Source organism: Pleurodeles waltl, chromosome 6, assembly GCF_031143425.1.
Source record: "Pleurodeles waltl isolate 20211129_DDA chromosome 6, aPleWal1.hap1.20221129, whole genome shotgun sequence".
In the NCBI taxonomy this organism is placed as follows: domain Eukaryota; kingdom Metazoa; phylum Chordata; class Amphibia; order Caudata; family Salamandridae; genus Pleurodeles; species Pleurodeles waltl.
In genome coordinates, this window is record NC_090445.1 from 58,310,839 (window position 1) to 58,338,094 (window position 27,256).

A 27,256-nucleotide genomic window follows, 5' to 3' on the forward strand; every position below is an offset into this window, starting at 1 on the left:
GTGGCCTGTTGTTCCTGTGGTGGGGCCTCCTGTCCACTGGCGGCAGCGGAGGTGGAGGGCTGTCCCATCGTATGACAACATTGTCCTGATGTGATCACTGCAGACAGTTCCAGGTCATTATTTGTTAGCTATCACAGTGTTCACATCATTTGCACTCGATGTGACTGTTCCCACAATGCACATTTAAGACACATAAAACAGTGTTACTCTAATTGTGTTCATGGGTGTTTATTGTAGTGCTATAAAATTGAGGGATAAGTGCGATGTAATGGGGTGATGGTGGATGAAAGTCCAGGATATTGTTCCAATCAGTTTGTAGCACAGGTCCAGTGTCCAAGGGGCAATAGGAAGGGGAGCAATGGTAGTTCAAAGTGGACAAGGTGACAGAGTGGGACACAAGGGGGACAATCAGGAGAGTCTCATTTCCTGGCAGTGGTCTTGGTCTTAGCAAGTGTCTTTGGTTTTTGTCTTGTTCGCAGGGAACATTTGTGGGGTGGTTCACCTTCTGCAGGGGGAGGGGTGCTGGTGGCCTGTTGGTCCTGTGGTGGGGCCTCCTGTCCACTAGCTGCAGCGGAAGTCGAGGGCTGGTCAATAGACTGGCTAGTGGTAGGGGCCCGCTGCTGTGCAGTTGATTCCCTCATGATGTTGGCCATGTCTGCCAGCACCCCTCCTATGGAGATCATGGTGGTGTTGAGGGCCTGCACCTCCTCAGAGATCTCCTGATGGTGTTCCTCCTGCAGCCGCTTGTTCTCCTGCATGTTGTTCAGGATCTGGCCCATCGTGTCTTTGGATTGTTGGTAGGTACCCAGGACATTGGTGAGTGGCTCCTGGAGAGTGGGTTCCCTGGGCCTGTCCTCCCCCTGTCGCACAGCAGTCCTCTCAGCTTCCCTGTTGTCCTGTGCCTGTGTCCCCTGAACCGTGTGCCCACTGCCATTGACCCCATCTCCCTGGACGTCCTGTGTTTGTGGGGTGCCCTGGGGTCCCTGTAGTGGTGGACACACTGCTGATTGACGTGTCCTGGGGACAGAGGTATGGGCCCGCTGGGTGGGTACTGTGCTGGTGTTTCCTGAGGGGGGAGGCTCTGTGGTGGTATGGGCCTGTGCCAGGGTTCCCAACTGTCCGGAGATCCCTGATGGGCCAGGTTGGTCATCCAGATCCAGGCATCCAGGGCTGCTGTCATCACTGTGGGCCTCTTCTGGGGGTGGACTGAAGTTGCTGGCACCTCCTCTCCGGTGTCGTTGGGTGTGGGACCTGTGGGGATGTAAATGCAGTGTTATTGTTTCTGTGTGTGTCATCTTGTGCATGGATGTGTTGTCCTCTATGGTTGTTACTGCCCTGGCAGCTTTGCCTTGTGTGAGTAGTAATTTTATGCTGGGTGATTCACTCTAATGTGCATGCTTTGGTGATGGGTGTCCATGCAGGTCTGTGATGGGGATCCGTGCATTGGTGCTACATGCAGGGCTTGGTATTGGGAGGGGTGGGTTGTGATAGTGGGGTATGTGGCAGGTGGTGAAGTGATGGGAGTGAGGGTAAGAGTGGGGGTATGGGATGGCATGCAGGTAGGGGGTGTGATGGTAGTAAAGTGTTGACTTACCAGAGTCCAGTCCACCTCCTACTCCTGCCAGGCCCTCAGGATGCAGTATTGCCAGTACTTGCTCCTCCCAGGTTGTTAGTTGTGGGGGAGGAGGTGGGGTTCCGCCGCCAGTCCTCTGTACAGCAGTCTTGCTGCTGTGGAACGCACCTTCCCCCCTTGCAATGGACGTCTGCTGCACCTGTCTTCCAAATAGCTGTGGCTCTACCCGGATGATTTCCTCCACCATGACCCTTAACTCCTCCTCTGAGAACCTGGGGTGTCGTTGCAGTGCCATGGGTATAGTGTGAGTGGTGTGGATGAGGGTGTGTGGTGTGCTGCGTGAGGGTGTGTGGTGTGCTGCGTTGGGGTGTGTGATGTAAGATGCGTGGATGGTGTATAGGTAATGGTGGTGTGTGTCTGTGGCCCTGTCTGTGGTCGTGGTGTCTGTCTCATGCCAAAGGTTTGTATTCGTAAAGGGTTGTGGGTGTTGTGGGTGTGTGTTTTATGGTGGTGTGGGTGTGGTGTGTGTATGTGTGTCAGGTGTGTGTTGTTTAGCTTGTCCAATGTGTTGCTGTTTTGTATGTGTGAGTGTATTTTGAGCGCTACGGTATGTATCACCAATGGTTTAGCGCCACTGAATGTCCGCTGCGGTGATTCGTGGGTCATAATGCTGTGGGCGTATTTCTGTTGGCGTGACGCTGTGGGTTTTACTACTGCCAGTTTATCACTGACCTTTGGGCTGGCAGACTTGTGTGTGTGGCTGTACAGTGACGGATTGCTATGTGTGGGTCATAATTTGGGTGGCAGTAATCTGCTGCGGCGGCAGTCAGCATGGCGGTAAGCGGTACTTACCGCCAATGTCATAATGAGGGAAAAAGCGTTTAGACAATTTTACAATCTTTTAGGGTTCATCGAAAATACACTGGTGACTAGACAGAGGGTCACTGTTGTTGTAGTTGGACTCTTGCTCTAGGCAAGATTGCTGGTTTAAGTATGACAGTACTTATGTTTGTGGGCAACTATGCCTATCCTACAACAAGTCGCAACTGTCGTCCTAACCCTTCCAGCTCACTAGCAGCAAGTCACCAAAAACCCAAAGAGTAAAATGTGGCAGCATTTACGCATGGACTCAAGAGTATGACATCACAGGGAGTGTCGTGGTTAAACGGAGATTACCCCTTTCTCACAGACACATCATGTCTCAATCAAACACAGGCAATGAAGAAGATGCAGTAAGGTTTCAATAGTCTTTATTTAACGCAACTGCAATCTACGATAAGTTGCATGGGCTGCAATGATTAGGATAATGAAAAGTGCAAGAAACAGAATGGTAAAGACAAAAGTCATTATTACAAAGACCCCCACCATCTTGCAATAACATGAAAAGACAAAAAGTGTGTAATATGTCCTAATACCCTATCATGATAGGCCTAACCTCCTACCTAAAGGAGAGCTGGGTATGTTAAACCTAATCTGCCAATGCCATGTCCATGAGAAGAGCCTCCAACCCTCGTTACCTTGAAATGAGGTCTCTATCTCAGACTCCGCAGGGACACGAAGACTGGGTCAGCGTCAAGGCGACGTGCAGCATCAATAGTAGCGATGACAGCGATGGCATCTGGTCGGAATCCCTCTGACTATCTGTCTAAAATGTGGTGCATTTATACAGATCTACTTGGACCCCTGACGTAGGTGTGTTCCCAAACAATAGATAACAGTCATGCTTGGGACGGCAATTAATATACACAATTCCCTAAAAAGCATGAAGAGGGAAAGTACCTAATGTGAACACCTACAGTTTGTTTGTCTTTGTCACTTGATCTTGACGTCTTAGCGCGGTAGCACCGATAATGCAAATCATAACAAATGGCCTAACTATAAACAAGGCAGCCATCTCAGAAGAATTAAATAATTAAATGGGCTAAGACAGAGCAAGCTAAGTAAGTTAAAAGTCATGAGGTGACGGGGCACAAGTCTGCAAGCCAAAGGCTAAGCTAATTCCTGTTATCCCATTAAAACAAACTAGGATTCACTAAACCATGTGTTGAGTAAAAAAAAAAAAACACCAATACTAGTCAGCCAAATATGAAGGTGAACACAAAAAAAGAGAGATTTTCTCATATGCCTGATAACTTATTCAATAAATTAGAATCAAAACTAGATTATATGGATGATAAACCCCAGACAATTGAAAGGAAAAGACTTAGCAGTGAAAGAATAGAAGCAGGATTCACTCAGTCAAAAATCTTACTAGGTTTTTACAGACACATCAAAGAAGGGTAACAGGGTATTTTCATTTTCTTACATTGGTTCAGACTGGCAACTATTTTGTTCACCTAGACAATATTAACTAGTAATAAATACCAGTATTATATCAATAACCCTAATTCATCTTACACTCCGAAAAAACTGTGAAAATCTATCTAGATTCAATGTGAGGCTTTCCCAGATAAAAACACCTGAAATCAAGTCATTTTCTTTCTATGCCAAGTTATAGATTCCCAGATTAGTTGTGCTACTAAATCACAATAGCATATTTGCTGAAAAAACAGTCACAGGAGTACTGGGTCTAATGGTATGGTCTTCATGCTTTCTTTATTTCCATTTGTTATGTTTTCTTTCTATTTTATTCTCAAGAGTGGAATTGTTTGGGTTAAACTAAAAAACCATGGGGTCAATGTCTCTTTGTCAATTGAGACAATGGCCCCCATTACAAGACTTGCGGATGTCGGTCGGAATACCGCCAATGCGGCGGTCCCAGCGCCATATTTTACCTATGAAGGTCGTGTTGCGTTGGGACTGCCAGCACTGCCAGGATCCCGGCGGTCTGGCATTTGCAGTGGCCCTAATCCGCCAGGGCAGCACTGCAAGCAGCACTACCCTGGGGATTATGACCTCGTTCTCTGCCAGCCATTTGATGGCAGTACACAGCCATCAAAAGGTTGGCAGCAAACGGGTGCAGGGGGCCCCCAGAGGAGCCGCTGCACTACCCATGCACTTGGCATGGACAGCGCAGGGGTCCTCCTGGCCAGCACCATCACAATGTTTACTGTCTGCTTTGCAGACAGTGAACAATGCAAGGGTGCTGGTGCACCCGGCATCCTACAGCATTGCTGCCGGCTCAATTACGAGCCTGAGACAATGCTTTAGGCTGTTTCCCACTAGGCCAGTTTCCGCCCACTGACCTAGCGGGAAACTCTTAATGGACCCGGTAGGAGGCTGGCTCTCTATATACTAAATGACATACAGTGTGCACAAAGTCCAGGGGTTCCCCAGAGGCTTAACAGAGGCTAAAGTAGATAATACTAATGCTCTCTTTTGTGGTATTGTGGTTGAGCAGTTAGGCTTATCAGAGGGTAGTGCAAAGCATTTGTTGTACACACACAGACAATAGGAGAAGCACACACTCAATGACTTAACTCCAGACCTATTGTTTCTAGAACCACAAGATTGAAGTTGCAGGTAAGTACATCAATAAACATGTATTTCACATATGTAGCAATATCACTTTGATTGAAATCGGCAAGTCGTACAGTTTTTGAATAAATGGCAATAATCAGTTTTAAAAGTTGACAGTGCGAGGGGCGTGGCTTCGGGCGTCAAGATGATGGTCGCACTCTAAGAGTGCTTCGGACCCCTCCGTAATCCGCCTGGAAAAGCCCCACTGTCCCGCTGCCCAATTGTATCTAGAATGCACACAGAAGAATCTATGGGGCTAGAAGCAGCCAACAGAGACAGAGGGCAGCAGGAGCAGCGGCTGCCGGGCCGGGCTGGCCTGTAAAGCCCGATCGGGTCAAGGGCCCGAGGAAGCTGCTCCCGTGCAGGCGGCCCCGGTCTAGGGCCGTGGAAATTGGAATGTGCCCGGTGAGTGCGGTGCGCTGAGGAGGAGACCCCGGTGAGAGCGATGATGAAAGGAGTGGAGGCCCGGGCGGAGGCACTACTAGGCCCGTTGGCCTAAGTGGAGCAGCCAGGCCAAGACTACGTACGGCGGCCACGGAGAGGGATGTGGGGCACCCCCCGGTGGTGAGGAGATGGAGCGGGAGGGCATGTAAGGACTGAGTAGATCGGTGGGCAGAGGTGCGGCAACCACTGGGTCGGGCATCCCGAAGCAGCTGGCTGGATCAGAGAGCTGAGGAGGTGGGTCTCACACCACTGAAGCAGCGACTGCAGGATGAGCTGAGTGCGTCTGGTGATCCGGCTGTGTGTGTGATGCGGTCCTCGGCAAAAGAAGTGCCCAAGAGAGTTAGGGCCTGAGTGGTGTGCTCAGCCAGGTGCCGGCGGTAAACGGACACATGAAGTGGGCCTGCTGACCCGTGGAGACCGGCTCGGGCTGCAGTTGTCGCACGTGGCCCGGGAGAGAACAGCAGGCCCGGAGGATGCAGTGAGTTGGGGAGAGGGGCCCCAGTGAGGGAAACAACTATTGAAGAGGGGCCCAGCCAATACAATACACCCAACGGCCAAAGAGAGCAGGAGGGCAGCATAATCCCCTCACCCCTGGGAGATCGGCCTGGGCCACACTGGGGGAGCGCTGGCCGGGAGTTTTTTGGGCACCCGAGGGGCAGCGGCGGCGATAGGCCCTGGGGGCTTGTTGAGTGAGGAGGCCCTGCAAGAAGTGCCAGGCACGGCCTGCAACACAAAGTGAGTGGGGACAAAACCAGGGCCCACATGAGCCAGTGAGAAGAGCCGGAGCTGCGATGGATACTGGGGCCCGGCGGTGGCGGCGGAGCAGGACCCACGCAGAGGCCTCCAGGGCGAAGACAGATCCCCCATCCGGTGATAAGGACGAGACGGAGCAGCCGAGGCTTCGGCGAGATGGGCGCAGGCTGAGGCAGCACTTTATTGCCTGGCATCCAAGGTGAAGTGCAACTAAGGGAGAACTTAAGATAACTGCGTCCATCTAGAATCCGGAACGAGAAATTAAGGCCCTCATCATGACACTGGCGGTAAAAAACGCTTACCGCCACGCTGACTGCCGCCAACATACTGCCGCGGTGGCGAATATTACGACACACACACCAAACCGACAGAATACAGCCACATACACAAATCCGCCAGCCCAAAGGTCAGTGTTAAACTGTTAGTCCAAACACCTATACTCTTAAGCCACCATAACAACGCCCACCACATCATGAGCCAAGAATCACCACGGCGGACATTTAATGGTGGTAAACCATTGGCGGTACACACCGCCGCGCTCAGAATGGACACCCAACTACTAAACTACACAACATTGGCCAATTCAAACAACACACACCTGACACCCATACACACACCACACCCACCCACCCACTCACACCGCTATAAAACAAACACCCACATTACCCACAACCCTTTACGAATACAAATCGTTGCCACCAGACAGACATCAAGACCACTGTGCAAATACACAAACACCCATACATCCCTCATGCACTTCACTACGCACACTCAATCACACTACCCAACACCCACACACTTACACACACAACACCCATGGCCCCACAAAGGCACCCCCGTTTCACAGATGAGGAGTTGCGGGTCATGGTGGAGGAAATAGTCAGGGTAGAGCCACAGCTCTTTGGAGCACAGGTTCAGTAGATATCCATTGCAAGGAAGATGGAGCTATGGCAGAGTATTGTGGACAGGGTTAACGCCGTGGGACAGCATCCAAGAACAAGAGACGACATCAGCAAGAAGTGGAACGACCTACGGGGGAAGGTGCGTTTGGTGGCAGCAAGGCACCAGCTCGCCATACAGAGGACTTGCAGTGGACCCCCACCTCCTCCTCCGCAGCTCACAGCATAGGGGGAGCAAGTCTTGGCATTACTGCATCCTGAGGGGCTCGCTGGAGTAGCCGGAGGACTGGACACTGGTAAGTCAACATTTACCACTTATCACCCCCATACCTGCATGCCATCACACCCCTCACTCCCATCACTCCACTCCATCCCACACACACCACCTACACATATGACTAACCCCAATGCCTAATCCTGCATGCCATACCAATGCATGGACCGCCCACCCAGCCCTCCTGGGCCACCCATCAACAAAGCATGCACAGCATAGGGGAATTAACAATCCCACAATACGTCACCATAGACAATCAAAGGTGGAAGGGCAAAAGCAACCATAGAGGGTAAGATAGGTATGTACAACATGTCATAGGCATGAGGCATCATACATCACTTACATCCCCACAGGTGCCCCAGCCAATCTCAGTGGAGAGGAGGTGCCACGACTATCCAGTCCCCCAACAGAAGATGCACCCAGTGATGACAGTAACTCTGGACTCCAGGATCTGGATCAACAGCTTGGCCCATCAGTGACACTCGGTCACCCCAGCCCACTCCCAATCCACCACAGAGCCTCCCCCATCAGTTACAACACCACAGCACCCACCCAGCGTACCCACACCTCTGTCCCCAGGACACGTCAATCAGCAGTCTGCCCACCTGTACAGGGACCCCAGTCCACACCTCATAGCCAAGACAATCAGGGACCTGGGGTCAGTGGCAATGGGAACACCGTTCAGGGGACAGGGGCACAGGGCAACAGGGAGGCTGGCAGGACCGTCGTGCGCCAGGGGGAGGACAGGCCCAGGGAACTGACTCTCCAGGAGGCACTCACCAATGTCCTGGGTACCTACCAACAATCCAAAGACACGATGGGCCAGCTCCTGAACAACATGCAGGAGAACAAGCAGCTGCAGGAGGAACACCATCCAGAGATCTGTGAGGACGTGCAGGCCCTCAACACCACCATGATCGCCATAGCAGGGGTGCTGGCAGACATGGCCAACATCATGAGGGAATGGACTGCACAGCAGCGGGCCCCTACCACTAGCCAGTCTATTGACCAGCCCTTGACTTCCGCTGCAGCTAGTGGACAGGAGGCCCCGCCACAGGACCCACAGGCCACCAGCACCCCTGCCCCTGCAGAAGGTGAACCACCCCACAAATGTTCCCTGCGAACAAGACAAAAGCCAGAGACACTTGCCAAGACCAAGACCACTGCCAGGAAATGAGACTCTCCTGATTGTCCCCCTTGTGTCCCACCCTGTCACCTTGTCCACTTTTAACTACCATTGCTCCCCTTCCTATTGCCCCTTGGACACTGGACCTGTGCTACAAACTGACTGAAACAATATCCTGGACTTTCATCCACCATCACCCCATTTCATCGCACTTATCCCTCAATTTTATAGCACTACAATAAACACCCTTGAACACAATTAGAGTAACACTGTTTTATGTGCCTTAAATGTGCATTGTGGGAATGGTCACATCGAGTGCAAATGATGTGAACACTGTGATAGCTAACAAATAATGACCTGGAACTGTCTGTAGTGATCACATCAGGACAATGTTGTCATATCACCAACATCTGGAAAATGAAAAGCCATAGGTGACAGCAAGTTGATATGCAAAGGAAGTGAATGCCATCATGCCACAGGCACACAGATAAATCAATAGTCAGAGTAATGTTCAGTTCCACTGTCTCACCTGTTTGTCATTGGAAGTATTGTCGTATAACTGATCTTCTGTTGTCCTCATCCTCATCCTCATCCTCTGCCTCCTCATCCTCACTGTCCTCAGGGTCCACTGCTGCCACAGGGTCAACTCCAGTCCCCTCCTCCTGCAGAAAAGGCACATGTTGTCTGAGGGCCAGGTTGTGCAACATGCAGCATGCCACCTCTATCTGGCAGACCTTCCCGGTGAGTAGCACCGGGATCCACCTGTTAGATGGAGGCACCTGAACCTGGCCATCAGGAGGCCGAAGGTCCACTCCATTATTCTTCTGGTTCGTCCATGTGCCTCATTATAACAGTCCTCAGCCCCTGTCCTGGCATTCCTCACACGGGTCAGCAGCCACGATAGGTTTGGGTAGCCAGAGTCACCTGCAAGTATTGAGGGACAACATTTAGCCTTACACAATCCTATAGGAAGAACACCTGAAGGCATACATTGACATACAGTGGGTGGGGGATCTGGCTCACCTATTAGCCACACCCTGTGCCTCTGTAGTTGGGCCATCACATTTGGGATGCTGCTATTCCTCAGGACGAAGGCGTCATGAACCGACCCAGGATACTTGGCAGTGACATGGGAGATGTACTGGTCCACCAGGCAAACCATTTGCACATTCAGTGAGTGGAAACTCTTACGATTCCTGAACACCTGTTCATTCTGGCAGGGGGGGACTAACGCAATATGTGTACCATTAATCACACCAATTAGATTGGGGATATGACCCATTGCATAGAATCCTGCCTTTACAGTGGCCAAATCTTCCACCTGGGGGAAAGCAATGTAGCTGCACAGGTGTTTCACCAGGGCAGACAAGACCCTTGCCAGCACTATAGAAAACATTGGTTGTGACAGTCCAGCTGCCAAGTCCATTGTCACTTGGAAAGAACCAGTTGCCAGGAAATGGAGCACTGATAGCACTTGCACAAGAGGGGGGATCCCAGTGGGATGACTGATAGCTGATATCAGGTCAGGCTCCAATCGGGCACACAGCTCTGTGATTGTGGCCCTATCGAGTCTATAGGTGAGTATTATGTGCCTGTCTTCCAGTGTAGCGAAGTCCACAAGGGGTCTGTACACGGGGGTTCGTCTTCTCCTCCCATTCATCCGCAGGGGTAGGTTTCTAAGGGACACAAGAGTGAGTAGGGTGTCACAATTTGAACAATGGAACCACAACCTCAGTGTACATGTTGCATTTATGTGTTGGGACATTGGGAATGACAGGTATGTGCAAATCTAGGCAGTGGCACAGTAAAGGTAAATCTGATGGTTGTCCATCATCATGACATGGCGACCGCCTGTCCTGTATGTAGGGACAGGTGGAAGTGAGGTAACTCTGCCGACTTTGGGCATCACGGCAGAAGGCGGTCTTGCACGGTCGTGCAATTCCTCATTGGATAATATGGGACTCTGTGCAGCACAGTGGCCAATGGGGATCTGCGCTGGCGGTGACGGTGTACACTGCTGCGGACGTGACCGCCATTTTCTATCTGATTCCTCACTTGTTTCCTGACCTTCAACAGGAGAACATATACACTGGGTGTGCTGCTGTGACCTGTGTCTGGAACCCTCCATGGCCCGTGTGACCAAGGAAAGGGACCCTGCTTTCACTTCGGAGGAGTTGGAGCGATTGGTGAATGGGGTCCTACCCCAGTACGGACTTCTGTATGGCCGTCCAGACCAACAGGTGAGTACACCTTGGACACGATGCATGTGTGAAGGACGCAAGGAGATGTGTGCGCAAGCATCGTGTCATGGAGGGGTGATGTCATGTGGTGGTGTACATGGTGTGCGCCGGGCGATAGGTGTGCCAATGGTGAAGGAAACGGGATTGGTGGGCCATATCTGTGACAAGCTGGATTGTATGTGTAATGGTGTCGTCCCATCTGTATCGCCTCTGCAGGTCAGCGCACATCAAAAGAAGGGATTGTGGCATGGCATTGCCAAGGACGTGTGGAGCCTGGCAGTCTAGGGCAGGCAGAGCACCCACTGTCGGAAACAGTGGGAGGACCTGAGACGCTGGGCACGGCAGACTGCGGAGGCCCAGCTGGGTATGGCCTCCCATCAAAGAAGGGGTGCCCGTCGGAACCTGACCCCCCGATGGCCAGCATACTGGCGGTGGCCTAACCAAAGCTGGATGGGCGCTAGAGGGCATCACAGCAGCCACATGGGGGGTCAATACAGTGGGCATTACTACAATAATTGGTAGGTGGCATGGGACTTGGTGGTGTGTGTCAGTTAGTGGGTGCCCCTTAAGGCCAGGCCAGACATTGCAGCGTGATCCAGCTCCAGGGTAATGGTTGAAAGGGAAAACAAGGTAACCTAGCTAGGTTGCATTCCATATCAGACCGGGCTTCGTAGGTCCCAGGAGGCATGCAGTTGGCGGTGTTTGGCCCTCGTCTTGCTGTGGCATCTAGCCAAATCAATGGCAGTGCATTCCTCATCCCTGCGAGTGACGGTGCTGTGTATGCCAACAGTGGTGTTGGTGCAGTAATTGACCCAGTGTTCTCTTTCTCTCTCCACCCCTTTATCTTCGGTCACCCTGTCCATGTGTGCATTAGCATCATCTGATGGAGGAGCAGGGGCGCCGGCGACAGAGGGAGCTGCATCCCACAGGACCCAGGAGGCAGAGACCACCGACACCGTGGGAACCAGTGGGACGGAGGGCGAGGGGAGCACCAAGGCAGAGACAGGAGGTGACAACACCGACTCTGATACATCCTCTGATGGAAGCTCCCTGGTCGTGGTGGACACCTCTGCATGTACAGCCGCCACTCCCAGTAGCCCCTCAACGAGTTGCCCGTGCCTGCTTACATAGGAGGGTGGGCATCTCCTTCGCCCCAGGCACCTCTGGTCCTGCCCCAGTGAGCCCTGCTGCCCTGAGTGAGGAGGCTATTCACCTCCTGAGATCCATCTATGTAGGGCAGTCAACCCTTGTGAATGCCATTCAGGCACCACATTTCAACACACAAGCACTCACGCAAACACCAGACAGTCCTACCCACAAGACACAACCACATCCACATCCACTGCCTCCACTGTCTCCCCCTCCTCCACCTCCCTTACAGTCATGTCCACACTCACGCCTGCATGCACTGCTTCAACATCCACCTCCAGCATCACCACACCAAGCAGCACACACACCTCACTAGCAGACACCTCCACAACATCCATGCACGCGTCCCCTGTGTCCTCTCCAACCCTGTCTGTCCCTCCTCCTCCTAAAGGTCACAAACGCAAGCACTCAGACACCCAACAGCCATCCACCTCACATCAGCACACTCCCCATGCACCTGTACTTAAGTCCAGCAGACATACTCCTCCAACAACCACTCCCTCAACCTCCACTTCCATCCCTCCTCCTGCTTCCCGTCCCACCGTCCCTAAAAAGCTTTTCCTTGTCCAACTGAACCTCTTCCCTCCCCCTCACCCCCCCTGTCCTGCCAGTAAGAGCAGGGTCCCAACGACTCAGTCCAGCACCTCAGCCAAACAGTCTACGCGGACAGTGGTGGTACCTCCTAGTCGTGGAGGCAAGACAGGGATGGTTCCCACTCCACCAGCCAGGAAAAGTAAGGATCCCACAGCCACTGCCTTGAAGGGGAAGAAGCCCTCGACTGCTGCCATGAAGGAAGAAGCCCTCAACTCCTGCCATGAAGGGGAAGGAGGCCGCACCTCCTGCCATGAAGGGGAAGGAGGCCGCACCTCCTGCCATGAAGGGGAAGAAGCCCTTGACGTCTGCCATGAAGGGGAAAAAGCCCTCTACTCCAGCAGAGGCTGGCAGGATGAAACCACACCACCAGTGGTCCTGGAACCCTCATCTCCAGGTGAGGCAGTGCAGCCCACTCCTCCTGCAGAGGCTACACCTTCACCCACTGAGACAGTGCAGCCCTCACCTCCAGCAGAGGCTGGCAGGATGATACCACCACCACCAGTGGTCACAGAGCCCTCACCTCCAGCAGAGGCTGCCCAGGAGGCATCTTCACCTGCTGACATAGTGTAGCCCTCACCTTCAGATGAGACAGTGCAGCCCTCACCTCCAGCAGAGGGCATGTAGGCTACCCTCCTGGGACTGCTGTACAAGAAGCCCCCTCCAGAATCAGTGGGCAAGTCACCCACCTGAGAGAGTGTGCCTTGCACCCCACAGCACAAAGAAGTGGTCATGGAGCCCCCTCCAGAACCAGTGGGCAAGTCACTCACCTGAGGGACTGTGGCCTTGCACTCCCCAGCACAAAGAAATGGGCATGGAGCCCCTTCCAGAACCAGTGGGAGAGTCACCCACCTGAGAGACTGCGGCCCTGCACTCCCCGTCACAAAGAAATGGGCATGGAGCCCCCTCCAGAACCAATGGGAAAGTTCCTGATTTTGGCTGAGGTGGCCCCAGCCCCCATTCCCTGAGGTGCCTGCCCACTTGCAAAATGATGCCCCGCAGAGTTCTGTGCAGTTGATGTCAGGTGACAAGTTGGGCCTTGGACTGTGCCCTGTGGCCATGTGGGCCCTTTGTACTTTAGACTGGGCATTGGCCCTTTGTAGACAATTGTACATATCAGGTTCATGTGGTGGCTTTTCCCTTGCTAATGCGTTTTCAGTACTTCCGAGATCTGGTCCTTGTTTTATTGTGCTGTGTGTTGTGTGCGATTGGTTTACGGCAGCTGGTTGTGTGTATGGTGTGTGTGTGTGTGTGTATCTGGTGTTTGTTGTGCGTGTGGGTGTCACTCTCGTTTTCCTCCCTCCCTCCCTTGTGTGCTAGGTGGCTGTACTCATCGCCGTCGTCTTCGTTGGTGTTGGTGTATCAGGTGGAGCATGGCGTAGATGAGCATCGGGAAGACATGAAGTTCCGGTTCCATAGTGGCGGCGGAATCCTCTGTGTCCCTGAAGGTGAGCCTTTTGTTTTCTGTAATGTGTTTCCGCCAGGCTTTTGATGGCGTTGGCACCGCCCCGGGAATCCTGGCGGTCTCCTGTGTCATAATATGTTGGGCAGTACTTTGCCTTCCGCCTGGCTGTTGATGGCGGCAGACAGCGTACGTGGTGTTAACGCCCTGGCGTATGGTGTGGTATATTGGCTGTCTATGGGAGTTCTCACAGCCATGGTCATAATTTGGCGGTGATTACCACCGGCCTATTGGCGTTATTTCTGCCACTTTATCACTTACCGCCAATGTCATGATGAGGGCCTAAGTGGGGGGCAGCAACAGGCAGTGATCTGAGCTGAAAGGGAAAAGGGCAGAGAGAGGAGTGCCCCAGCAGCTGGACTGGGCGACGAGGCCGACCCGCTCCGCTGAGCCACCATGGGCATGTAGAGGACAGGTAGTGGTGAAACTGGGTATAGCGCCTGTAGGAAGATGGCTCTGTAAATACTATCTCAAAGTGATAGTGTGCACAGAGTCCAAGGGTTCCCCTTAGAGGCTGATAGCGACAAAATTAGATAATACTAATGCTCTATTTTGTGGTAGTGTGGTCGAGCAGTAGGCTTATCAGAGGGTAGTGTTAAGCATTTGTTGTACACACACAGGCAATAAATGAGGAACACACACTCAAAGACTTAACTCCAGGCCAATAGGTTTTTATATAGAAAAATGTATTTTCTTGATTTATTTTAGAACCACAAGATTCAAATTTGAGTAAGTACATAAAATGCAAGGTACTTCACAAAGGTAAGTATAGAACTTTGATTTAAAACAGTAGTACACAGTGTTTTGGTTAAAATGGCAAATAGCTATTTTAAAAGTGGACACTGCAAAAATCAACAGTTCCTGGGGGAGGTACGTTTCGGTTAGTTTCTCAGGTAAGTAAAGCACTCACAAAGTCAGTCTCCTGGGCATAGGCAGTCCACCGTTGGGAGTTCAAGGCAAACCCAAAGCCACAGCACCAGCAACACAGGGCTGGTCAGATGCAGAGGTCAAAGGAGGGCCCAAAACACATAGGCGCCTATGGAGAACAGGGGTGCTCCGGTTCCAGTCTGCTAGCAGGTAAGTACCTGCGTCCTTGGGGAGAAGACCAGGGGGGTTTTGTAGAGCACTGGGGGGGGACACACACAAGCCCACAAAACACACCCTCGGCGGCACACAGTGCGCAGTGCGCAAAGTAGGCGTCGGAAGTGCTATTGAAATCAATGGAGGGACCAGGGGTTCACTCTGGCGATGTAGGCAGGGCACAGGGGGGCTTCTTGGGCCAGCCACCGACTGGGCTAGGATGAGGGCTGCCTGCTGGTCACTCCTGCACTGGTAGGTGGTTCCTCTTGGTCCTGGGGGCTGCGGGTGCAGTGCTTGGTCCAGGCGTCGGGTTCCTTTGTTACCAGGCAGTCGCCGTCAGGGGGAGCCTCTGGATCCTCTATGCAGGCTTCGCTGTGGGGGTGCAGGGAGGTCGACTCAGGGTGTCCACGTTGTTGGAGTCGCCTGGGAGTCCTCTCTGCGGTGTTGGTTGTCCTGGACTCGAGACGGGGGCGTCGGGTGCAGAGTGTGAAGACTCATGCTTCTGTCGGGAAGTGAGAGTCTCTTTAAAGTTCCTTCTTTGTTGCAATTTTGTTGCCGTTTCTGGACAGAGCCGCTGTCTTCGGGAGGTTCTTGGTCCTTCAGGTGCAAGTCAGTCCTCTGAGTCCCCAGTGGTCGCTGGTCCTGCTGGATGCCTCGCTGTGCAGGTTCTTTGAGTCTGGAGACAGGCCGGGAGGACTGGGGCCAAGTCAGTTGTCATCTCTGTCGTCTCTGCGGGGCTTTCAGGTCAGCAGTCCTTCTTGTTGTTGTAGGTTGTAGGAATCTGATTTCCTGGGTTCAGGGATGCCCCTAAATACTGAATTTAGGTCTGGGGGGGCAGTAGCCAATGGCCCCTGCCCTCGAAGGTGGCTACACCATCTTTGTGCCTCCTCCCTGAGGGGAGGGGGACACATCCCTATTCCTATTGGGGGAATCCTCCAAAACCAAGATGGATGATTCCTTAAGGCAGGGGTCAACTCAGCTCAGGACACCTTAGGGGCTGTCCTGACTGGTGGGTGACTCCTCCTTGTTTTTCTCATTATCTCCTCCGGACTTGCCGCCAAAAGTGGGGGCTGTGTCTGGAGGGGCGGGCATCTCCACTAGCTGGGATGCCCTGGGGTGCTGTACCAACAGGCATGAGCCTTTGAGGCTCACCGCTAGGTGTTACAGTTCCTGCAGGGGGAGGTGAGAAGCACCTCCATCCAGTGCAGGCTTTGTTCCTGGCCACAGAGTGTGGCCAGAAACTCTTCTGGTTGTGGTAGGCTGGAAGGAACTGGTCAGCCTAACACTAGGAATTGGGCTGGTATACAGGGGGAATCTCTAAGATGCCCTCTGTGTGCATTATACAATAAATTCCACACTGGCATCAGTGAGCATTTATTGTGCTGAGAAGTGTGATACCAAACTTCTCTGATTTCAGAGTAGCCATTATGGAACTGTGGAGTTCGTAAATGACAGACTCCCAGACCATATACTCTTTATGGCTATCCTGCACTTACAATGTCTAAGGTTTGGCTTAGACACTGTAGGGGTGATAGTGCTCATGCAACTATGCCCTCACCTGTGGTATACTGCACCCTGCCTTAGGGCTGTAAGGCCTGCTAGAGGGGTGACTTACCTATGCCTGAGAGGAGTGCCATGTCGACTTAGTTATTTTCTCTCTACCAGCACACACAAGCTTTGAGGCAGTGTGCATGTGCTGAATGAGCGGTCCCCAGGGTGGCATAATACATGCTGCAGCCCTTAGAGACCGTCCCTGGCCACAAGGCCCTTGGTACCAAGGGTACCAGTTACAAGGAACTTATCTGTGTGCCAGGGCTGGGCAAATTGTGGGAATAAAGGTACAGTTTAGGGAAAGAACACTGGTGCTGGGGCCTGGTTAGCAGGGTCCCAGCACACTTTCAGTCATAACTGGCATCAACAAAAGGCAAAAAGTTAGGGGGTAACCATGCCAAGGGAGGCATTTTCCTACGGCACCACACACCGTAGAGGCGAGGCTGCTGGGTAGCCAGCCCCTAGTGACGAGAAGAAAGCTGAGAATTGGCAACCTCTGGTGATAACATTCACATTCACGAAAGAAATGAAGGGCCGGGAGGCCAAGTTACCAACTCTGGTGCTTGACCCACATCCGAGCAATCGCTGGCTTTCACACAAAGAGGAAAAGGAGTCGTTGGAGTGCCTCTGGCCCCCTGCCAGCCCTCCTATGGTGAAAGATAAAAGTGCTAAGCAACCCCCGCAACACAACAATGAATTGATCAATATGGCACTCACTCGCACCCCCAGGGGGGCAGTGCCCCGACCTCTGGGATGCCGGCATTGGAGGGGCTAGACACCATCCTCCAAGCGATTCAATCCTGGCAACAAGCAGTCAAGACCAAAACAGGCGAAGTGCGGGAGGATGTTGGCCTACTCAGACAGGACCTCCGGTTGGCAGTGCGTCGTATCAAGGAGGCCGAAGACCGGGTATCCACGATCGAGGACGAGATAGTAGACCTCAAATCCTTTGCGGAGGGGGACACAAACCTAACCTTATTGGTGCCTCTCCTCCAAACTAAGATGGAGGATTCTGCAGGTAGGCGTCACCTCAGCTCTGGACACTTTAGGGGTGGTCCCAGCTGAGGTGGCCACTGCTCCCTGCTTTCACTAAGTTTCCCAGTGGACTTGCTGCCAAAAGTGGGGCTTTGTCTGGGGCGGGGGTGGGCATCTCCACCAGCTGGAGTGCCCTGGGGCACTGTAACAGGAGGTCTGAGCCTTTGAGGCTCACCGCCAGGTGTTACAGTTCCTGCAGGGGGGCGGTGTGAAGCACCTCCACCCAGATAAGGCTTTGTTTCTGGCCTCAGAGAGCACAAAGGGCCGCACCCCATGGGGTCAGAAACTTGTCTGCTAGTGGCAGGCTGGCACAGACCAGTCAGCCCTACACTAGAGGATTGGGTAAAATACAGGTAGGCATCTCTAAAATGCCCTCTGTGTGCTTTTTAGAATAAATCCAACACTGACATCAGTGTGGGTTTTTTGTGCTGAGAAGTTTAATACCAAACTTCCCAGTATTCAGTGAAGCCATTATGGAGCTCTGGAGTTCATAATGATAACTCCCAGACCATATACTTAATATGACCACACTGCACTTACAATGTCTAAGAATAGGCTTCGACATTGTAGGGGCCTATTGCTCAGGCCCTCACCTGTGGTGTAGTGAACCCTGCCTTAGGTCTGTTAGGCCTGCTAGAGGGGTGACTTACCTATGCCACAGGAAGTGTTTTGTGGGCATGGCACCCTGAGAGGGATGCCATGTTGACGTTGCCTTTTTTCCCCCCACCAACACACACAATCTGCACTGGCAGTGTGCATGTGTTTGATGAGGGGTTCCTTAGGGTGGCAAACATGCTCTGCAGCACTTAGGGACCCTCCCTAGCCAAGTGCCCTTGGTACCACTGATACCGTTTGCAAGGGAGTTATCTATGTGCCAGAGGTGTTGCAATTGTGGAAACAATGGTACAGTTTTAGGGAAAGAACACTGGTGCTGGGGCCTGGTTAGCAGGATCCCAGCACACTCTCAGTCAAGTCAGCATCAATATCAGGCAAAAAGTGGGGGTGGGGGGGTAACTGCAACAAGGGCCAGTTTCCTACAGGCCTGGCGGGGAGGTAGCCAGTATGGCGGCAACTTCCCTGTCGGATGTTCGGGAGACGGTGTAAACCGTCCGCCAAACTCATAATCAGGCCCCATGTGTCTCTAAAAACTGGTTTGATCATAAAGCTGCCTGAAGACTTCAACAATATTTTTTTATAAATTATTCATCTATGCGGATACAATAAATATGGAACGGGAATCCAGGCCAATCAGGTTACTACCCTGGAACTGTGCATGGCTCCAATTAAGGCATGCCACATAGTGACTCAGTTTGCAAAAGCACCTCTGGTGTCTGAAAAGGATCCTAATCTATCCTAGCCCTTGCTTTGACTAGGTATGACTGCAGCTTATCATAACCCCTCCATACGGGTTATTATAATCCCTCCCGTGGTCAGTATGGCCTGAAATTGTCATATTCTTTCCTGTAGCTTGGTATTCCCCCCCCCCCCCCAAGTGTATCATAACCCTACACATGGGTCAGTGTGACCCCAAGCTGTCATAACCTATCTGGTTCCTCTAAATAGCCCCAGTTTAGCACAACACATCTCATGGCTTAGTATGACCCTGGTTTATGTAGCTCAGTATGACCCAACTTTGTCATAACCTGTCAATTGATCTAACAGGTCCCAGTTTGTTTTAACACCTCATGGCTCAGTATGACCCAAGATTGCGATGGTTACTTTTGTGCCTCAATAAGGTCCCTCCTTGTGACTAATAGTTTCAGACGGCCTCTAGGGAGGGTTTATAGACTGGGATTGTCAACTGGAATCTGTTTTACTTACATGCACTTGCTTTGATGTATCTCCACTCTGAAAGAAGTAAGAAGAACATATAGGGTTAATCAAACCAAATAAAAACAAAAGCAAATTTAAAAAAAACAGTATTATTCTGTTTTAATCTTACCTAGTTCTACAGGAAATGTTGCTGTTTTAAAAAAAAAATGAAACTAAAGATTAGATTGCAAATGGCAATACAGTCAATTTCTCAGTGTCTTTTCTTACTACTTCAAAACCATTCTAACTTACTCTTCCTGACTTTTCCCTCCAATCCTAGCTCCACTCCTTTCCCACCAAACACTAGTCAGATGTTTTGCATCTTCTACAAAAGGAAGACATACCATAGCAGATATTACTATTTCTACTTTGGCAGCGAGGTGGGAGGAGTATCCTCCAGGACGTTCACGGTGAATGTGGGAGATGTGAGCCAGGGTGAGGATGGCGGAGCGGAGTTCTCTGATCGGCAGGTGAAATGTGAGGCGGTTGTTGATGTAGGTGGGTCTGGAGTCATGGAGGGCCTTGTATGCATGGGTGAGGAGCTTGACGCAGCATCTTTCCGGTACGGGGAGCCAGTGGAGGGCCCGGATGTGGGGAGTGATGCTGGTTCTTCTGGGGAGGTCGAGGACAAGTCTTGCAGCGGTGTTCTGGCAGTTTAGGAGCTGTTTGGTGGCTCCGACGTAGAGTGAATTGCCGTAGTCGAGGCGGCTGACGATGAGGGCCGTGTGATAGTCTTCCTGATGGCGAAGCGTATCCAACAGAAGATCTTGCAGATCATGTAGAGGATGTTGAAGTAGGCCGAGGAGACAGCATTCATCTGTTGTTTCATGGTCAGGTGAGTGTCCAGAATTATCCTGAGGTTGCGTACATGGCTAGTGGGCACGGGTGAAGGACACAGGGAGGTGGCCACCACTTATCGTCCCAGGGGGAAGGCTGGTTTCCGAAGATGAGGATTTATGTTTTGTCTGAATTTAGCTTGAGGCAGTAGGACCTCATCCAGGCAGCGATGTCAGTCATGGTGTTCTGGAAGTTAGTTCGTGTGGAGGTGGCATCATCTGCAAGGTTGACAAGCTGGGTGTCATCGGCGTAAGATATGAAATTGGGTCAGTGGGTATGGGCGATGTCGGTTAGCGGGGTCATGTAGGCACTGAGGGAGGAGCTCTGGTGGATCGGGCAGTCTGTGATTCAGTCGGAAGCCGGATTGGGATGGGTCGAGTAAGTTGTTGTGTTTGAAGTCATCTGTGAGCTGGCGGTTGATGGCTTTTTCCAGGACTTTGGAGGGAAACAGGAGGTGCGCTATTGGGTAGTATTTTTCGAGCTCATTGGGGTCAACTGAGGGTTTCTTCAGTAGTGACTTGACCTCTGCATGTTTCCAGGAGTTGGGGACAGTAGTGGGTGGTGATGGAGGTGTTGAGGATTTCCATGAGGACTGTTCCGATTGCTTCTTTTCCTAGGTTGTATAGATGCTGCGGGCAGGGTGTCTGCGGAAGATCCGGAGTGGATGAAGATCATACTGGCGATGGTGTCCCCTGTGGCGAGCTGCTTCCATTCGGAGATCTGAAGGTGGGGGTTTTGGGTGGGGGGGGGGTCGAGGTCAGTGGGCTGGGTCTCAAAGTTTCTGTAGATGTCAAAGATTTTGTGTGGAAGTAGTCTGGTAGCTTGTCGTAGAGGGTATGGGAGGGATGGATTGTGTTTATTGTGGTGGAGGGGCAGGAGAATTCTCTTACAATGTTAAAGATTTTCCTGAAGTGGTTGGTGGTGGCTTCAATACGGGTAGTGAGTGCTTCTTTCTTGGTGTCCCCGGAGTCAGAGGTGGTAGGTCTTGCAGTAGTGGAGGTTGGTAGGGGTCTTGTTGGAGCACCAGTGTCTTTCTAGTTTCCTGCAGTGCTATTTGACAGTCTGGAGTTCAGGGGTGAACCATGTGGCTTTCTTGGTGGGTTTGTTGCTGGTGGTGTTTACCAGGGGTTGCAGTGGCGGCAGCAGAGGTTACCCAGCTGAAGACGTTCTGCATGTGAAGTTCGAAGGTGTCAACGGGGCTGGGTCTGGTGTTATTGTGGGAAGTGATCCAGTGGGTTTCTGTGACTTTTTCCCAGTTGTGGCTGCGAGGGCAGGGGGTCTTCTTGAGACGTCATGTGGCAGGTTGATGGTGAAGTGTACAAGGTTGTGGTCAGTACATATCACTTCAGTGGTGTGAGAGAATTTGGTTGTCATTGGTGGAGAAGATGAGGTCTAGTGTGTGTCCTGCGCTGTGGGCGGGGGAGGTGACCAGCTGATTGAGGCCCATGATGCTCATGTTTTCCAGATGCGAGGTGGAACTGGTGTTGTTCGGATCTTCTAGGTGGAAGTTCAGGTCCCCTTGGAAAGATATAGTGGTTGGAGTTGACTGCCAGGAGGGCAATGAGGTCCGGTCCGGAGGTCTGTAGGTGAGGGTTCCTCTTATGGTGGTGTTGGCATCTGGTTTAATTTGGAAGTTGAGATGTTCCATGACAGGAGTAGTGTCATCGTCCGAGGTGGTGCAGTGGAGTGAGTCCCTTATGTATAATAGCGATGCCTCCACTGTGTCTGTTGGGGCAGTCGTGGTGGAGCATCCTGTATTGGGGGCGTTGTGGTTGTGATGTCTGGTGTAGATGCAGAGGTGAGCCAGGTTTCTGTTATGAACATTACGTCCGGAGAGAGTATGGTGAAGGTGTCCCATATATCTATGGCGTGCTTGCAGAGTGATTGAACACTGAGTAGAGAGCAGTGGAGTTGAGGTTTGTCGCTGGGGGTTGGTCGTGTGGGGGTTGTGGTGGTTCCTATGTTGCAGGAGAAGTGGCAGTTGTGGATCGAGGGGAGGCGATGCTGCAGCTGGTGTTCAAAGTCTTCCATCTGAGGTTCAGGATCTCATCTGGGGTGTACCGGTGGTGTGCTGTGGATCCAGGGGTTCTGGCGCTGGGCGCGGTCCATGCATGGATGGGCTCAGACGGGCTTGGCTTTGGTGACCCTTTGGCACGCCAGTGGCATGGACACACAGTGATCACCATTAAGTAGGTCCTGGGTAGGGCGGGCGCAGTGGGAGGGGCGGGCAAAGCGAGCAGGAAGGCTGAGGGTGGAAAAAGGCAGCGGGGACTCTAGTAGCTAACAAAGGCACTAAACAGATAATGAAGGCTAATGAGGCACTAAACAGATAACCAAGGCAGCTAACAAGGCGCTAAACGAAGGCAGCTAACAAGACACTAAGCAGATAACAAAGGCAGCTAAGGAGACACTAAACAGATAAAGGCAGCTAACGAGGCACTAAACAAGGGCAGCTAACAAGGCACTAAACAGATAAAGGCAGCTAACGAGGCACTAAACAAGGGCAGCTAACAAGGCACTAAACAGATAAAGGTAGATAACGAGGAACTAAACTACATATGGAAAATGTCACTTACCCAGTGTACATCTGTTCGTGGCATTAGTCGCTGCAGATTCACATGCTGTGCACATCCCGCCATCTGGTGTTGGGCTCGGAGTGTTACAAGTTGTTTTTCTTCGAAGAAGTCTTTTCGAGTCACGAGACTGAGGGACTCCTCCCATTTCGACTCCATTGCGCATGGGCATCGACTCCATCTTAGATTGTTTTCCCCGCAGAGGGTGAGGTAGGAGTTGTGTATGCTAGTAATAGTGCCCATGCAATGGAGTGAATACGTATGTATATAATGAATTTTAAAGTAATATATTTACAAATGTACAAATGTTCAAGATCTACTTCTAAACGGCTACAGGCTCCCGGGGAGGCGGGTGGGCGCATGTGAATCTGCAGCGACTAATGCCACGAACAGATGTACACTGGGTAAGTGACATTTTCCGTTCGATGGCATGTGTAGCTGCAAATACACATGCTGTGCATAGACTAGTAAGCAGTTATCTCCCCAAAAGCGGTGGTTCAGCCTGTAGGAATTGAAGTAGTTTGAAATAATGTTCTTAGTACAGCTTGACCTACTGTTGCCTGTTGTGCAGTTAACACCTCTACACAGTAGTGCTTGGTAAATGTATGAGGCGTAGACCATGTTGCTGCCTTACATATTTCGTTCATTGGAATATTTCCTAGAAAGGCCATGGTAGCACCTTTCTTTCTGGTTGAGTGTGCCTTTGGTGTAATAGGCAGCTCTCTTTTAGCTTTAAGATAGCAGGTTTGAATGCATTTAACTATCCATCTAGCAATGCCTTGTTTTGAAATTGGATTTCCTGTATGAGGTTTTTGAAAGGCAATAAAACGTTGTTTTGTCTTCGAATTATTTTGGTTCTGTCAATGTAGTACATTAGTGCACTTTTGATGTCTAATGTAGGTAGTGCTCTTTCAGCTACAGAATCTGGCTGTGGGAAGAACACTGGTAATTCTACCGTTTGATTCAAGTGGAACGGTGAGATTACTTTTGGTAAAAATTTAGGATTTGTCCGTAGAACTACTTTATTTTTGTGTATTTGAATAAATGGTTCTTGAATGGTAAATGCTTGAATTTCACTCACTCTTCTTAGAGATGTGATGGCAATTAAAAATGCAACTTTCCACGTTAAGTATTGCATTTCACAAGAGTGCATGGGCTCAAAAGGTGGACCCATGAGTCGTGTTAAGACAATGTTGAGGTTCCATGAAGGAACTGGTGGTGTTCTTGGTGGTATAATTCTCTTTAGGCCTTCCATAAATGCTTTTATGACTGGTATCCTAAATAATTAAGTTGAGTGCGTAATTTGCAGGTAAGCTGAAATTGCAGTAAGATGTATTTTTATGGAAGAGGAAGCTAGTTTTGACTTTTGCAAATGTAGTAAGTATCCTACTATATCTTTTGCAGATGCGTGTAAGGGTTGAATTTGATTATTATGGCAGTAATAAACAAATCTTTTCAACTTATTTGCATAGCAGTGTTTAGTGTTAGGCTTCCTAGCTTGTCTTATGACCTCCATACATTCCTGTGTGAGGTCTAAGTGCCCGATTTCTAGGATTTCAGGAGCCAAATTGCTAGATTCAGCGATGCTGGATTTGGATGTCTGATCTGTTGTTTGTGTTGTGTTAACAGATCCGGTCTGTTTGGTAGTTTGACATGAGGTACTACTGAAAGGTCTAGTAGTGTTGTGTACCAAGGTTGTCTTGCCCATGTTGGTGCTATTAGTATGAGTTTGAGTTTGTTTTGACTCAACTTGTTTACTACATATGGAAGGAGTGGGAGAGGGGGAAAAGCGTACGCATATATCCCTGACCAGTTCATCCATAGCGCATTGCCCTGAGACTGATGTTGTGGGTATCTGGATGCGCGGTTTTGGCATTTTGAGTTTTCCTTTGTTGCAAATAGATCTATTTATGGTGTTCCCCAAATTTGGAAGTAAGTGTTCAGTATTTGGGGGTGGATTTCCCATTCGTGGATCTGTTGGTGATCCCGAGAGAGATTGTCTGCTAACTGATTCTGAATCCCTGGAATAAATTGTGCTATTAGGTGAATGTGGTTGTGAATCGCCCAATGCCATATTTTTTGTGTCAGGAGACACAACTGTGTCGAGTGTGTCCCTCCCTGTTTGTTTAGGTAATACATTGTTGTCATGTTGTCTGTTTTGACAAGAATGTATTTGTGGGTTATTATGGGTTGAAATGCTTTCAGCGCTAGAAATACCGCTAACAGTTCTAAGTGATTTATATGAAACTGTCTTTGCTGTGAGTCCCATTGTCCTTGGATGCTGTGCTGATTGAGGTGTGCTCCCCACCCTGTCATGGATGCATCTGTCGTTATCACGTATTGTGGCACTGGGTCTTGAAAAGGCCGCCCTTGGTTTAAATTTATACTGTTCCACCATTGAAGCGAGATGTATGTTTGGCGGTCTATCAACACCAGATCTAGAAGTTGACCCTGTGCTTGTGACCATTGTGATGCTAGGCACTGTTGTAAGGGCCGCATGTGCAGTCTTGCATTTGGGACAATGGCTATGCATGAAGACATCATGCCTAGCAGTTTCATTACCATTTTGACCTGTATCTTTTGGTTTGGATACATGGCTTGTATTACATTGTGAAATGTTTGAACTCTTTGTGGACTTGGAGTGGCAATCCCTTTTACTGTGTTGATTGTTGCCCCTAGGTATTGCTGTGTTTGACACGGCAGAAGGTGTGACTTTGGGTAGTTGATGGAGAAACCTAGTTTGTGTAGGGTTTCTATGACATATTTTCTGTGTTGTGAACACTGTATTTGCGTGTTGGTTTTGATTAACCAATCGTCTAGGTACGGGAACACATGCATTTGCTGCCTTCTGATATGTGCAGCTACTACTGCCAGACATTTAGTAAAAACTCTTGGCGCAGTTGTTATTCCGAATGGCAACCCTTTGAATTGGTAATGTATCCCTTGGAATACAAACCTTAGGTACTTTCTGTGTGAAGGATGTATTGGTATATGGAAATATGCATCCTTTAGATCCAGTGTTGTCATGTAGTCTTGTTGTTTGAGCAGTGGGATTACTTCTTGTAATGTAACCATGTGAAAGTGGTCTGATTTGATGTATGTATTTAATATTCTGAGATCTAGTATAGGTCTTAGAGTCTTGTCTTTTTTGGGTATTAGAAAATACAGTGAGTAAGCTCCTGTGTTTAATTTTTGTTTTGGTACTAATTCTATTGCTTCTTTTTGGAGCAATGCTTGAACTTCTAATCCTAGAAGATCTATATGTTGTTTTGACATACTGTGTGTTTTCGGTGGGACTGTTGGAGGGAATTTGAGAAATGCTATGCAATAACCATGCTGGATAATTGCTAGTACCCAAGTATCTGTTGTTATCTCCTCCCAATGTTTGTAAAATTGGCTTAGTCTCCCCCCCACAGGTGTTATGTGATGGGGATGTGTGACTTGTAAGTCACTGCTTATTTTGAGGAGTTTTGGGGCTTTGGAACTTTCCTCTATTTTTCTGGAATTGTCCCCCTCTATATTGCCCCCAAAAACCTTCCCGCTGATATTGGCTTTGGTAAGTGGGCCTTGTTTGTGATGTTGTGGTTTCTGTAGGTTGCCCTCGAAACCCTCCCCTAAAAGGTGTTTTGCGAAATGTGCCTCTGCTCTGCGGGGAGTAGAGTGCGCCCATGGCTTTAGCTGTATCAGTGTCTTTCTTGAGTTTATCAATAGCAGTGTCGACTTCCGGCACAAACAACTGCTGTTCATTAAATGGCATATTTAGCACGGCTTGTTGAATTTCCGGCTTGAACCCTGACGTGCGCAGCCATGCGTGCCTTCTTATTGTTATCGCAGTATTTACTGTCCTTGCAGCCGTATCTGCTGCATCCATTGAAGACCGTATCTGATTATTAGAGATACTTTGTCCTTCTTCCACCACTTGCTGTGCTCTTTTTTGGATCTCCTTGGGTAGGTGTTCTATGAAATGTTGCATCTCATCCCAGTGAGCTCTATCGTATCTTGACAAAAGTGCTTGTGAATTGGCAATGCGCCATTGGTTTGCTGCTTGTGCTGCAACCCTTTTTCCCGCAGCATCAAATTTGCGACTCTCCTTGTCTGGAGGTGGTGCGTCCCCTGAGGTATGAGAGTTCGCTCTCTTACGAGCTGCCCCGACAACTACTGAGTCTGGTGTTAACTGCGTTGTAATATAAACTGGATCTGTTGGCGGTGGCTTGTACTTTTTCTCCACCCTTGGAGTTATGGCTTGGCCTTTAACAGGATCCTGAAAGATTTGTTTTGAATGTTTTAGCATTCCTGGGAGCATAGGTAGGCTTTGATATTGGCTATGAGTGGAGGATAGCGTGTTAAACAAAAAGTCATCCTCAATTGGTTCGGAATGCAAGGTGACGTTATGGAAAG

General features: G+C 50.4%; 1 protein-coding gene across 3 annotated transcripts in view; it reads right to left on the reverse strand.

Moving 5' to 3' along the window:
* The window catches only part of LOC138299194 (E3 ubiquitin-protein ligase TRIM39-like), a 261,551-nt gene that overhangs the window by 20,214 nt on the left and 214,081 nt on the right, over positions 1-27,256 (reverse strand). For all 3 annotated transcript variants that reach the window (XM_069237292.1, XM_069237294.1, XM_069237293.1), the window contains 2 exons: positions 19,579-19,599; positions 19,458-19,484 (listed from right to left, as the gene is read on the reverse strand). In XM_069237292.1, the coding sequence (XP_069093393.1) occupies positions 19,458-19,484; positions 19,579-19,599 (48 nt within the window). The remainder of the gene's footprint in view (positions 1-19,457; positions 19,485-19,578; positions 19,600-27,256) is intronic.